Below are 15,630 nucleotides of genomic sequence, written 5' to 3'. Positions count from 1 at the left end.
AGAAATAAAAAAATTTTTTTTTTGCACCCAGAGCCAAAGTGCCATATTTAGGCTTTTTTCGGGGGGAAAGTCGACTTTCGCCAAAATCGAATTTTTCCGCCGAGTGAAAGTCGATTCTGTATTTTCTGGCCCGCCTAATGCCACTGAGGCCCTCACTTGCCCCGGAAATGCAGAAATAAAAAAATTTTTTTTTTGCACCCAGAGCCAAAGTGCCATATTTAGGCTTTTTTCGGGGGGAAAGTCGACTTTCGCCAAAATCGAATTTTTCCGCCGAGTGAAAGTCGATTCTGTATTTTCTGGCCCGCCTAATGCCACTGAGGCCCTCACTTGCCCCGGAAATGCAGAAATAAAAAAATTTTTTTTTTGCACCCAGAGCCAAAGTGCCATATTTAGGCTTTTTTCGGGGGGAAAGTCGACTTTCGCCAAAATCGAATTTTTCCGCCGAGTGAAAGTCGATTCTGTATTTTCTGGCCCGCCTAATGCCACTGAGGCCCTCACTTGCCCCGGAAATGCAGAAATAAAAAAATTTTTTTTTTGCACCCAGAGCCAAAGTGCCATATTTAGGCTTTTTTCGGGGGGAAAGTCGACTTTCGCCAAAATCGAATTTTTCCGCCGAGTGAAAGTCGATTCTGTATTTTCTGGCCCGCCTAATGCCACTGAGGCCCTCACTTGCCCCGGAAATGCAGAAATAAAAAAATTTTTTTTTTGCACCCAGAGCCAAAGTGCCATATTTAGGCTTTTTTCGGGGGGAAAGTCGACTTTCGCCAAAATCGAATTTTTCCGCCGAGTGAAAGTCGATTCTGTATTTTCTGGCCCGCCTAATGCCACTGAGGCCCTCACTTGCCCCGGAAATGCAGAAATAAAAAAATTTTTTTTTTGCACCCAGAGCCAAAGTGCCATATTTAGGCTTTTTTCGGGGGGAAAGTCGACTTTCGCCAAAATCGAATTTTTCCGCCGAGTGAAAGTCGATTCTGTATTTTCTGGCCCGCCTAATGCCACTGAGGCCCTCACTTGCCCCGGAAATGCAGAAATAAAAAAATTTTTTTTTTGCACCCAGAGCCAAAGTGCCATATTTAGGCTTTTTTCGGGGGGACGTTGGCAGCCAATATTGTCCCAATGTTGGCATCCAACACTGGCCCAACGTTGACAGCCAACATTGGCCCAACGTTGGCAGCCGACATTGCGCCAACGTTCGATTTTTTTACCTCTCTCTGAATATTGATTTTAAAATATACTATATATCGATACAAGTCCGTGAAAATCTGTTCACCTCCTTGGGAATGACCGGGCCATTCTTAACTTCTGTCTCCACTATCTTCTTCCTTCTATCACCACCACCACCACGCGATATTTTCTTTCCATCGTGTAAGCTAGCTGACTGCGCGAAAACATCGGAAAATCGATTTTAAAAGAGGCAATCGGGCAATATATCGAACGATCGCTGAGAGACTCCTGGTTCAAGTTCTAAGAAGCGACGCTAGCACTTTTCTCTCATATTGTTTATCATTTCGCAGATGACAGATGGGAGAATTTAAATAACGCGATTAGCTGAAGATTATTTTCGATGTTTTGAGAAGCTAGCGTAGGATCGTTAACAGTGATATCACACGTAGGAAAAAGAATGAAGACAAATCAACAGCTGTGTGAACTTGGAGTCGAAGTTTGATAAATTGATTGTCTTTCTTATAGTATCGATTGTACTCAGTGAGTACCTGAATGTACTACATTCATTTTCATTTGTACCCCGCACCCCTAGACGTAAGAGGTGCAGGAAAAATCGTGCGTCGGAAATGAAGCTACGGAAAAAATTTTCATGAGCAAGGATTCAGCATGGATAGTACTTGTATGTACTATATTTTTTCATTTCATTTATCAACCCCTTCAATACTTTACCCGCTTCTAAAATCTTAAATGTATGAAGGACGTCAGGAAAACATACAGATAACTTCTAAATCGTTAGTACTCGTTTGTACAAACGAAAATTATTCATTATTATTATTATTATTATTATTATTATGATTATTCTCATCAAATCTCCTGATTCCATTTTTATCAACCGTAAAATCATCGTAATGGATTCCATATGTAGTTCGTGAAGTTTTGATGATTAAATTATTATTAAATTAATTTTTCTTTGCGATTTCGTTTTTCGCGATTATCTCGGAAACTATGAGAGATAGAGCCTTAAAACCACTTTTGGGTTTGCTATAGGAAGATGGACGGCTCAGAATTGCGTTTTTCCACTACCTACACCCTATACCAGATAAATTAAATTAATTTTTCTTTGCGATTTCGTTTTTCGCGATTATCTCGGAAACTATGAGAGATAGAGCCTTAAAACCACTTTTGGGTTTGCTATAGGAAGATGGACGGCTCAGAATTGCGTTTTTCCACTACCTACACCCTATACCAGATAAATTAAATTAATTTTTCTTTGCGATTTCGTTTTTCGCGATTATCTCGGAAACTATGAGAGATAGAGCCTTAAAACCACTTTTGGGTTTGCTATAGGAAGATGGACGGCTCAGAATTGCGTTTTTCCACTACCTACACCCTATACCAGATAAATTAAATTAATTTTTCTTTGCGATTTCGTTTTTCGCGATTATCTCGGAAACTATGAGAGATAGAGCCTTAAAACCACTTTTGGGTTTGCTATAGGAAGATGGACGGCTCAGAATTGCGTTTTTCCACTACCTACACCCTATACCAGATAAATTAAATTAATTTTTCTTTGCGATTTCGTTTTTCGCGATTATCTCGGAAACTATGAGAGATAGAGCCTTAAAACCACTTTTGGGTTTGCTATAGGAAGATGGACGGCTCAGAATTGCGTTTTTCCACTACCTACACCCTATACCAGATAAATTAAATTAATTTTTCTTTGCGATTTCGTTTTTCGCGATTATCTCGGAAACTATGAGAGATAGAGCCTTAAAACCACTTTTGGGTTTGCTATAGGAAGATGGACGGCTCAGAATTGCGTTTTTCCACTACCTACACCCTATACCAGATAAATTAAATTAATTTTTCTTTGCGATTTCGTTTTTCGCGATTATCTCGGAAACTATGAGAGATAGAGCCTTAAAACCACTTTTGGGTTTGCTATAGGAAGATGGACGGCTCAGAATTGCGTTTTTCCACTACCTACACCCTATACCAGATAAATTAAATTAATTTTTCTTTGCGATTTCGTTTTTCGCGATTATCTCGGAAACTATGAGAGATAGAGCCTTAAAACCACTTTTGGGTTCCCTATAGAAACCAGACAATCACCCATTATGCCCCGTTAGTTTTTCAAATATTTCCACTTCCCATTCGTCTTTCTAGCCTTCGCGAAATGATGGAGATGGATTGATACCCTCGCACTGCATGAAATGGAAATAAATGATGGAAAGAAATCTAAAGAAATTCCTCGTAACATCCGGGAATGATGTACCGTCCGAGGAAATACATTTACACGTATACTTTCCTGTCATTCAATGTCGCTCCGTGATCTCATTTGTAAAATGTCTCAGGGCTACTTCGATATGAATTATGCGGTCGGAGATATCGCCCGGGAGAGGAAACTCCATCCATCCTGTGGACTCACATTCGCAATGTTTTCAACGAAACATTGAGAATGGATTTTCGATGCGTTCGTGTACATGAGGCTGAAACTAGCGGAATATTCGACGGGGGAAAATTCAGCTCAGGGGATGTTTGAGGGTTTAAGGACCGAACAATCATGTGAGCAAATTTTTTCTTACGACTGGAAACTTTGCCATCGTTTAAAGTTAAGTTTTCATTATGCCTTTATCCCTTCCCAAAGGTAACCCATGCAGAAAATAACGCAAATATTGGAAATTTTAAAGTAGTGTAAGCAAAATGAATTTTGAAAATTAAAATCTGAACTAAATTCTGAACGAAAGTTAGAATATAATATATAGAAACATTCGGGTTGAGTCTGCGCTCCATCGGCTGTCTAGTATTATTGATAATAATTAATCAAAAAGTGAAAAAATAACACAGAGTCTTACGAGAAAATTAACTTTTCGAGGTTACGGAGAAGATTAAAAATCTAGAGAGACTCTAAAAAAATCAGAGAACACTAAATCAAAATTCTATGTCCAATATGAAAATCATCGTCAGTGTCAAACTTTTCTAATCTAAATAAAAAAAAACTTAATAAAAAAAAATTGTCTAATAAATAATTTATTTTCCCACATTCGATATTTACCTTTTCAATCATATGTAAAGTTGTTTCACATATGATTGAAACAACTTCACGAAACTTTCATCTTACAGATAGAATTTGAACACTCTTAGACCTGCCTGAATTAAATCTTTCGCTATTTTTAACTTCATTTCGTGTTTGTCGTAAATACGATATGCATCTACGGTTTTTGATAAAGAACAATCAATATGTTTGTGGAGGTCAATGCGAGGCGCAAACGCAGGACTCACCCAATTTATTAATGAATGACCCCAACAAACGATCCCGATCGTTAAATTGTTTTTCCATTCATTGATCATCTTTTTGGGAGCTCAACGAACCTCTGCTGACATTCATTAATTCGTCTATTTATCGGTGGGGAAATTCAATCAACGGGTCGTCGGGGGTGGGCAATCGAATTATTTAGCATAATTTAACTAGTTTGAATGGTTTTTGGATTTTTTTTTCAGTAAACTCACTTTGAATCCTTTGTACCACTCTTTGATGGTCGCCTCGTCGTATCTCGTGTGCGACTTCAGGAAGTCCATGTCCTCCTTACTCAGTTTGTCTTTGCTACCGAAGCAACCCATTATGAATACTGGAACAAGATAATGAGACCATTGTTAATGGTGTTGTACATTTTTCATTCGTAGAGTTAATAGGGGAATGATAGATAGGGATAAAACAGTTTTTGGTTTTCACGGATTTTTGTTCATATTATTTTCAGAGAATTTTATAATGTGAAAAAAATGATATTGACAAGATCCTGGAGTTTAATTACTGGATAATTATCAGTTTTTTTATTTCATTAATTTTAACCGGATCGTAGTAGCTAAAGCTGTATAGCTCTAGGCGAAAATAAAATTCTCATCCAATATTGGAGTATTGGACTTTTGATTCAGAGTGGAATTTCGTGATTTTTTTTTCATTCTCGAATGTATTTTTACGCTTCAATATGCAGTGTAAGTGAAGTAAAATTGGACTCGGTAGTGAAGAATTCATATTTAATTTGATGTAGGAGGGGAGAGGGAGGATAGTGAAATTTTCAATTTCACTGAAAATTGAATGGAATTCGAAATTTTTTGGCAGCAAAATTTTCATTTTTCTCAGCACCAAATTATCAATTTCACAATATTGGAAAATTCAGTACTAAATATTGGAATTTTTATTCATAATGAAATTTCATTAATTTTTTTTCATTTCCGAGGTATTTTTTTAAACTTCAAAATCCACTGTTAGTGAAAAATTTAAATTTCATTAGAATACAAAAAATTGACATTTAATTCAATTTAGGAGGGAATAAATGGTGACACGTCAAGTATCTCTAAAAATATAATGAAATTTGTCATTTTTTTGCAGCAGGAAGTTGAGAATTTGCCGCCTTACTTGAATTTATAATCAAAGAATGAATTATCTGAATGAATGAAAATTCAATAATGGATTCACCTGAATTTTCCAGACTTATATTAACTTTTATGACATAAGTGGACGAAAGTTGCCATTTTCCACAGATTTTTCCACCAGATTGTGAAGTTTCAACGACTAAGTTCCTTAAAATCTCAGTGGACCCATCACTGAATGAAAATTCCCAAGAATTCTGCCGAAAATTTTAGTCGAATTCCTTCACCAATGGAAGACAATTAAGTAAATTTGAAGAATTTTCAAAATAGTATGAAATCGTTGAGTATTTATCGCGGTTGTGATGTTCTTCATTTTTTTTTCACTTTGTTTGAATAGACAAATAAACTACTCTGAGAACAACTGCAAATATTGAGCCGTTAATAGAAAAAACTAGCTTCAAGTTTTCTCACTCCACTGAATTGGTTCAACCTCTACTTCTGAACTCGTCAGAAATTATTCAGGCGAATGACTGAAGAACTAAATCTCAAATGTCACGTGTGAATCGAGACACTGCACGCTGCAATATCTCTAATGTCAACACACTGATAGAAATGGCGCAATGATTTAGCTCATTGAATTGTTAACAAGGCTCTATTTCCACTATTGATGCCATCCGCGCGCGAATCGCGCCCGCGGAAAAATGGTTCATTTGAATTCAGTTGCGACATGGTAAAACGGTTTAAGTCGACTTATCTCTTAGTTGAGTTTTTGAAGAATACCTCCGAATTTAAAGGAGATAATGAAATTTTCGCAATAACCTTTTTTCTAGAGCAAATTGAGTGCTACAAAAAAGGTTTTGACAAAAATGTAGCTATCACCCTTCGATTCCGTGATATTCACTAAATACTGGCCAATAGTCAAAATCGACTTAAACCGGTTTACCACTTCGCTACTGAATTAAACAAATTTAACTTGAATCAAATAAATCGTTGACCCGATTCATTCGATTACTTAAATTTTATTCAATTAAAATGACAATTTGTTTGCCTTAATCCTGTCAGTGCAGCGCCCAAAATAGGGAGATGAGGGTGGAAACTACACATTGCACGATAGAACTGTTTTTTATTTTTAATTTAAGCGTCGAACCCTTACGTTTATGCAGCTATATACAGAAAAAAATAAATAAATATATAAGAAGATGAATATTATGCATTCTAGTAACTATTTGGGTGCATGTACATATCATTTGGGATTCATGTGTATTAATCTATGTAATAGTTATAAATGTCAATGGAAACGATCTTGAATCGATTTTTGGTAAGACGAGGCACGTTCCCTGAGTTCGTGGGTGGGAAGATGGTAATGAATATTGCTGATCATACTGGATAATCCTTTATAGTATCGATAGAACTTTTTTATCATATTCTCGGTATAATGAGGTGGAGCGTAGGAAATAACAGCGCGTTGTCACAATTTCGGAAAGGTTTTTTTTGTTTGCCCTTTGGGAAAGTGCTCTCCCGAGCATGCAGACGATCTCGACACACACACACACACACACACACAGACGGCTAAAAAAACTCGACGTCCCTCATTTTGTTCGCCTCTTTAGGTGACACGTAGTTTAGTTGTAAATGCGATCGGCGCTCGGTTGTGAGTTGCGTCAGCAGTAGCGTGTGGCCATTCCGGTTCCTCTGGGCTTTTCGTACTCCCATTTTTACGTATGTAGAACACTGGTGAACATTATTTCACGGGGGTAATAAGAGATTTTTTTTAGATTATTTTCCCTCCACTCGTAATTTTACATTCACGGGGAATTAATTTAAATGAGACCCCGGAAGGCTTGAGCGTCATAATTCACATGCACTGGGGACCCCGGGGACGCTGGTTCATACAATTATAATTATTGAGCGCTGGGGGAAGGGGTGGAGTGGATCGAGTCGTAAAAAATTGTTGGGTGAACGAGGTTTTTTTAGGGCGGATTATAAGCAGTTATCAGCTTCATTTCTGAATATTAAGGAGCGAATATTCAATCGCAGGGAAATTTTGTGAGTACGGAGATCTTAATTTTTTTTATGAGGAATTTCTTTCCAAAAAATGCATGGGCAATATCGAATGTATGAGAGTGATATTGAATCTCATTTAGGGGAAATTGTTATGGAGTTTTAAGTTTTAGGTAGAATTCAAGAAAATTTATGAGTTTTCAGTGGGTATGACACGGAAATTCTACAACTTGATTGAATTCTCCACGGAAAATGAATACTGAGAACCACAATGACATGAATTTTCAATTTATCCCTGAACTTCCCTGATTTTTGAGAATGACTATAAACAATTGATTGAAAAAAGGAATATCCAATCCGACAGGAAAAGGGCATAATATTAAACATCAATATTAAAGACATCATTTGAAAAAAAAGAAAAAATTCTGGAAATGTCCCCCGAAATGTTCCGCTGTTGCACAATCGTTTTCGCAAAATGATATCCGTACGGAGTAAAACTTCGTCATATACAATTGCAACATTACTCAGAAGAAAAAGAAAACAGTTTAAATACGTCCGGAGAAAGTAACACATGACAGCGCACTACAAATTTATTTTCTACGTTCCAGACGACGACACGCAGGACACGTAGCATAATGCAAAGTTTATACTTGTTGATATTTGGTATCAGGGGGAGGAGACGTCCGGGGTCATTCGTATCGTCCAACCGATTGGGTCAAAATGAAAAACATAAATACCCATCACTCGACCACAACGAGGACTCCTAAATTAGGGTCGATTGTAATCCCAGCGATAGACTCGACTTGAAAATCAAACTGAATCGACTTGATGGTTAGTGCGTGTGCCCTGGCAACAGGAAATTACCCGGCGCGCTTACGATTGTCGGCCAAGTGCACGTGCGTAGCATCATTATTTGTAGAGACCCATTTGGCCAATGAAAATATTATATCGTGATGGATCTCACCGCCAACACCATTACGTGAGGTGAATTATTGATTGTAAATACATTTAATTTTGTATTAATGAATTGATTTGAAAGGCTTCTTTCTTTTTGGTTGAAAACAATATGTGAAGGGTAAAAACTTTCTCATTTTTATTTCAAAGAATGGAAAAATATTAATACTATTTTGAAATAAACAATGAATTGTACATAATAGAAGGAAATTATGTGCTAAATTAACATTCAGAAGCATATTGCTAATTTATTGGCAAAAATAACTGTACTATATGCAATATAAGAGCAATTTCCCACTTGTTGCCCTTCTAGATTAATTCAGTAGCGAAGTGATAAAAGGAGATAAGTCAATTTTGACGATTGACCAGTTTTCAATCAATATCTCGGAATCTAAAGGAGATAGCGAAATTTTCGTAATTACATTTGTTGTAGCACTTATTCAGCTCCACAAAAAAGGTTGTAACAAAAATTTCACTATCTCCCTTAGGTTTCGAGATATTGATTGAAAATTGGTCAATAGTCAAAATTGACTTATCTCCTTTTACCACTTTGCTACTGAATTATTATCAATAATACTAGACTGTCGATCGAGCACAAATTCAACCAAAATGTTTCTATTCATATGAACTTTCGTTTAGAATTAATTTCAGATTTTAATCTTCAAAATTCGAGTTATGTTCGCACTACTCACGAAAAAAAAATATTTGAAAATATTTTTTATACTCGAATGGGGGATAAGTGTTTCAATTCGAGGATGATGGATGATTACCTGACACCCACTTTTTTTACTTTTATATTCTGACCCTTATTAGGGTCAGGGTAAACAAATGAGGGTCAGAATATTTTCTGACCCTCATTTGTTTACCTCCACTTTTTGACCCTTATATTCTGACACTCAGTGCCCGACCCTTATATTACACTTGAGAGGGCTTGCTACAACCCGGCCTGATACAAAAGAATCATCTTCGAATTGAAATACCCATCCCCCAATTGAGTATAAAATATACTTGAATCAAGTGTGTTTTAAACACAATTCAGGTATATTTTTCTTTCGTGTACTTGAAAAAATTCCCGAAATAAACGTGCAACGACCCTCCGAGGAATTGATTCCCCGGTATCGATAGTCGTGTCAGGGTCGAGACAAACTCTCGAGGACACAATATGCGAGCCTGCGGTGGTCCCGAGTATCTTGCAACTAGTAAACCATCAATCATGGGTGCAAGGTGCCGTTGCATGCGTTACGACCCCCAACCGCAGCAATATCCAATATGCAATATCCCGGAGAAACAAATAAAACGAAGCATAAACCGTGAGGAAGACAACAGTGGCTCTCGATTTAGAGCCTCGTTCCCCTCACACCTCCCGACACTTAATTGCGCGTAGTTATTACAAACGACTTAAGATGTATGGGGCGGGGGGAGGGGGAGGGCCTCTACTCGTTGCGTCACGCACGGGACCGGTCGATGCCAATGCAAAGAAAATCCTGGACTCGAGGCACGCGCGAGTTGTGTTGCAATTTTCTCTGCGGATTTGTTATGTATTCCCACGTCAACTCAATTTCAGCTTTTAAAAAAAGGAATAAATTATAATAGTGAATGGCAGGAAGAATAATTTGAAACAGTAGTTGGAGGTATTGATGGCAAAAAATGGCAGAACAGGTCGATAAGAGTGTCAGGGGTTTTACTAGCTTTCGTTTAGAATTTATTTCAGATTTTAATCTTCAAAATTCAATTTGTATGAGGAAATACAAATCAAAGGAGTGAAATTGCACGATTTTCTTCATTTTGAAGGCAAACAGATATTGAAGATTGAAGAAAATTTAGTTTATCTCATCTTCCTCCATCAAATGATAAGTTTTGGAGTTGTGTCTTGCCAACGAATGAGAAATAAATCGGTTCTTTTTTCTTTCCGAGGTATTGGAATCATCTTTATGGAATCATGGAGTTGAAGAGATGTCCTGCATCAAATTAAAATATATGCTCCCCAGAAGAGATCTTTTATCGTGTTGAATCAATTTACTTGTGGACAAAAAAGAAAGTTTCCAACGAAACATAAAGATATTAAATTTTCTTCTATCAAGTCGGTCAATTTCCCTCAAATAAATCTGCTCTACTCCATCAAATATCAGGAGAGCCAATGTTTCCTCTCAGTGCATTGGGTCGAATTCATGTCGAATCAATGGCTAAAGAAATTATTGGAAATTATTCCGAGAACGAAGCTCAAACATCTGTACAAGTGTACAAAATTGCAGGCGGTAGGATAATAATGCACGAGGCGATAACTCCCCCGTGACGTCGGTTCACTCGCTCCCCGGCACGCTAATTTCTTCGACTTCCGGTCACAAATTAGCCGGCTAAATATGTCGAATTGCCTTGAGGTAATAACAATCGATGCACTCCGAGTGCAAGAAGTCTAACAAAAAGAAGTTGTGAAAACATCCAGTCATCAGTGTCACAATGGGGAGAGCGAAGCAGAGCCGCGATACGTTGATATCACTCAAACCATCTAGCTTCTTCGAAGGCTTCCGAAGATTTATAAAGATTATGTTTTCGACACCAATTCTCCATCATTAATCAACTGGGGATCACTTACATACCCCCTGTATCAAAAGTTTAGTTAATGGTGATATGTGACCTGAGTGATACCAAATCCGGACTTTATTCCATCGATCAAGTGTAGCCAAGATAAAAGGCACATTGAGAAATTGATGGCATTGAGGATTGCAGGTGCCTTGAAGTCAATGACGAAGTTCGATGAGAAATTCAAGAAAAAAATCATCGATTTTTGACCACTAGTTTCCAAATTCAGACGAAAAATTTTCCAATCGACAAATTTTTTAGTGAAATTCATTAGATAGAGAATGGTTTTTTTTTTATTGTCAAAAAATCCCCTTAAGGGGTGACAGAAAACCATCGTTTTCTTAAAATTTTTTAACAAATTTCCTGCTCAAAATTATTAATATTTTTCAACCCAAAGCACATTGATCTTCATCATCACCTCCTGGAGATTAATGTGCTTCGATTTTTTAAAGTATCGATAACTTTCAGTAGGAAATTTGTTCAAAAATTTGGAAAATTAAGAGCGTTCTGTTACCCTTTAATGGATACTTTTGAAATTATGTAATTGTGCATCACATAATTCTCTGCAGAACGAATGTATTCACCCGAAGGACTTATAAACGCCCCACGAGAGCAATTACTACGCCGAAAATAATCATGTTTTGGTGGAAACTGTTTTTGACCACAAGTAAATTGATTCAACACAATTTTTCGGCAGAACTAATTTTCTCTGACTATAATCTGAAGTAGCCCCTAAAAGTCACTCAATCTCAATTTGACAGTCTCTGAAAATTTGATGACATCGATCGCACAACTGCCCTCCCCAAAAGGGCAGGGAAATTCCACCTGAAATAAAAAAACGACAACCAATTTCGACCCCCTAGCTTCCCAACCCCAAACAGAACCTCGTCCATCCTTTTCCTCCATCAAAATTTTGAGTGAAATACACGGAGAAATATTCAGTAAAAATTGCGGAACTCACAATTCGCTCACCGATTACGGAGTCGACTCAGAAAATTTAAGTGACGGCATCATAATTTTTCACAGGACATTCAGATAAAAATTCCGGAAAGCTCTAAAAAAATTCCGTGACAGTTTTGTAAAATTTACATCCACATTTCGCTCCGGAATTACGGAAAAAATACGTAATTTTTATTAAATATTTCTCTCCGTGTAACTCAAATAAAAAAACTCTCCACCCTGTCCCGAATAAAATCGCCCCACACGGAGAGAAATATTCAGTAAAAATTACGGAACTCACAATTCGCTCACCGATTACGGAATCGACTCAAAAAATTTAAGTGGCGGCATCGCAATTTTCCACAGGACATTCAGATAAAAATTACGGAAAGCTCTTAAAAAACTCCGTGACAATTCCGTAAAATTTACACCCACATTTCACCCCGGAATTACGGAAAATATACGCAATTTTTCTTAACTATTTCTCTCCGTCTAACTCAAATAAAAAAACTCTCCACCCTGTCGCGAATAAAATCCCCCCAATTGTAAAATATTTTACCTCCCATACCCCAGCTCAGACCCCATTCACCCCTGACCCTATTCTCCCGCCAGACCCACCGAGCCCTATTTATATTGCATTAAAAAAACACCAGGGAAATAATCCCCACGATTCCCTATTTACCCACGATATTGACATACTTCACCATGTCCACCCCCTCATCCCCATCAGCCGTCGGTCATTGAGTAGCAACTTAAAAGCAAGATAAACCACTAGAATAGAGGTACAAATGGATGGAGTGGAGGCTAGCCGAAAATTCGTTTGCCGAAAATAGGAAAGCAGTGGTTCTCACGCTCGACCGAGTTTCCACCCTTGGAAGATGATTTCGCAGATTATTAAAGGCGGACAAAACTTGACAAAACTAATATCTATTAGCGTATTGAGTGCAAGACAATTAACAATTAACCANCAAATGGGCACTCGAGTGCACTGGATACAGTGAAAATACACGTCTATTCTATTCCCCGAGTTTTCAGCGCGGGTTATAGCCCTCCTGCATTATTCAAACAGTCGCCCGTTCCGGGGGTAATCTCAGGTCTTTCGTTGTACCCCCCCCCCCTCATCCCAAAAAAAACATCTAGTTTTCATCTATCCCGAGACCAGACCAACGTCCATTGTAATTTTCATGGGAATAAACTCCGGAGACCTCTCAGTATTCCCCAAATATACGAATTCGATCGATAAAATGTCAAGTTATATTTCATGCTGGCTTACCTGTCTCAAGTCTCACTTAAACCGTCGAACAGTGAATATAATATAACCCCCTAGTAAAAAACTTCTCCTTCACCAAACTACCCCAGTGAATCGTCTGAAACGTTCATCAACAACTGAATAACGAAGAAAAAAAGTAAACTTCGGCATTAGCGTGACATAGCGCTGCGAATACGTCACGTCACACAAGTTAACTTTCGGGAGGGAAAAACGAAATCGTCACAACACTTCTGAATTTATTACTCCCCTCAATTTATCTCCCACCTATTATTTTATTTATATAATCCTAAAAGCACCGGTACACGTCGCAGTCTTGTGTCAACGACTAGCCGAACAATCTCAACACACGACGCTACGACTTTCCACAGTTACAATCCCCCATCCGCGTCATCACGGGATAAATCACTGCCTCGAGTTGGATGCATCAATCCTCAACATTCACTGATCACAGGAATTCATGAATTTTGACTTTCTCTGATCACTTGTCAACGGTTGTCAGTGCTCTTTGTCAACTGGCCAGTCTGACCTTCAATGTGATATCCTCATTCGTCAGTTTTTCCCCGTCATTTTACCCCCCACAATTTCAATTAATTATTCAGAATCTAGGATAAAGCACATGCGGGCGGTTCTGTCAGTTTGTGGTACGCGGGGACAAAATTATAGAGGAGGCCCACTGGATTGCCGTGCACAACTACACTGGAGTCTCTTTTCTCACTGGCACACTCGCTTGTAACACCACCACCACCACCCCCTCACCCCCCGCCCCACCACCGCCACCCGATTTTTCTCCTTCCACCGGTGCTGATCCTGCGTGCTAAACGACAGGCGCCCAATGCCACCACCGCCGCCAGCCCGACGCTTCCACGATATAGACTTTCCACCTCCTTGTGGGTGATGGGGTCGACTCTGTGTGGGTAAGTGGCGACTCACGACGCCATCCATGTTACGTATGGGTCTGTCATGCATCGGGGAGATGTTCGTTTATCAATGCAATGGGTTTGGTGGGGCGAGGATCATCGGAGGTTTGAATAATTCTGGAGAGAGATCGTCGGGGCCGGTGGATTGGGGAATTATTGGGCAGATACTGAGGCGGGAAGTGAGTGATAACTCTGCACTGTTGATGAAATTTGAAAGAATTTTCCGGAAGATGTTGAATTCGATGGGAGGGGAAAATGTGTTTGAAGCTCATCGGAAAATTCTAGCAAAGGGCCGATTTTTCGGCGGCCGGAAGACCGATTTTTCATAGTTGATATGAATTTTCGTGGGAATGTTGATGTTCACTGAACAATTTCCTTGAATTTTCAGGGGATTCCTTCGAAATTCTTGGAATTCTGGGGATTTATTGAGGATTTCCTTTAAAATTCTGGGAATTCAGAGAAGTTTTGAAGGAATTCCCTGACAATTCAGAGGACTTTGGAATTCAAGGAGAGGTTTCGCGGAATTTACCGAATTTTTTCATTAATTTTTCCGGAATAATTGAACGGAAATTTATAGTTCCTACAGATTAATTTCGGGATTATGAATTTTCAATTACAAAGTTCCTTGAAACTTCAGTGGAAAATTTAAAAAAATTGTTCAAATGTATCCAATTGTGATTTTAAATAGGCAGTGTCCATTCACACCCTCCACGGTAACTTTGACCGCGGATATATGGGACGTTTTCCCGTGGATTTAAGGTAATTTCTACCGTGGACATTTTATTTCTCAAATTAAATCTAGACAATAAACTAGACACATCAAATCAATTGATAAGTGATATGCAGATAGCAGACTAGTAAATAATTCTCTCAAAATATTAATTCGTTGAATACGAGTATCAGTCTAGATTAACGCAAATAAAAAATGAAATAAATCGTAGAGTTCAAAACCAGAGTTGTGACAACATTGTCCAGTGGAGTCTAGGAGTCACCCCCGATTGGGAAATCATTACCATGGAGTGTGTAAATGGACACTGACATGAAAATTGTCGTTTAAAAACAGATTGCGCACGTGTGGGGCGATCGGTAGAGCGGAGGTTTAGTAATCTGGAGGACCAGGGTTCGATCCCCGGTTCCGCAGATTTTTTTTTTTACAACTACAATAATCTGAAGGTTGTGAGTTGAAATCCCCCCCTGAGTATTAAACTGGACTCGTTATTCCTTTGTTCTCAAGTTAATTTTCACTCGGTGTCTCTGAAAATGAGCGAAAAAAATGCATTAGTTCTCCCTGAATCACGCCATGCGATTACGTTTCGCATTATACCTTTACTAAAGTCCCTGCATCTAAAAAAACTCCTACAATCATGATCATGCGATGTACTTCCCTCAGGACTCCCCCTCTTATCTCTCAAAATACGCGATTCACTCAATAAA

General features: G+C 38.4%; 2 protein-coding genes across 3 annotated transcripts in view; both read right to left on the bottom strand.

Annotated features, from left to right (window-relative positions):
* Positions 1-15,630, bottom strand: part of LOC107043115 (neurocalcin homolog) — a 78,123-nt gene that overhangs the window by 35,152 nt on the left and 27,341 nt on the right. The gene's annotated exons all lie outside the window — the stretch shown is intronic.
* The window catches only part of LOC107043116 (neuronal calcium sensor 2), a 60,188-nt gene that overhangs the window by 17,976 nt on the left and 26,582 nt on the right, over positions 1-15,630 (bottom strand). The window contains exons 1-2 of one of the 2 annotated variants that reach the window (XM_015264433.1): positions 13,283-13,979; positions 4,675-4,793 (exon numbers count right to left, since the gene is read on the bottom strand). In XM_015264433.1, coding sequence (XP_015119919.1) covers positions 4,675-4,785 — 111 coding nt within the window. In that variant the 5' untranslated portion in view covers positions 4,786-4,793; positions 13,283-13,979. Of the gene's footprint in view, positions 1-4,674; positions 4,794-13,282; positions 13,980-15,630 lie in introns of those variants that run through there. The other variant, XM_015264434.1, reaches the window with a different exon arrangement.

This window comes from Diachasma alloeum, unplaced genomic scaffold (assembly GCF_001412515.2).
Source record: "Diachasma alloeum isolate Michigan unplaced genomic scaffold, Dall2.0 Dall_scaffold_00547, whole genome shotgun sequence".
NCBI lineage: Eukaryota > Metazoa > Arthropoda > Insecta > Hymenoptera > Braconidae > Diachasma > Diachasma alloeum.
Note: the sequence above shows the minus strand (reverse complement) of the source record. Positions and strands in the feature narration are given on the sequence as shown.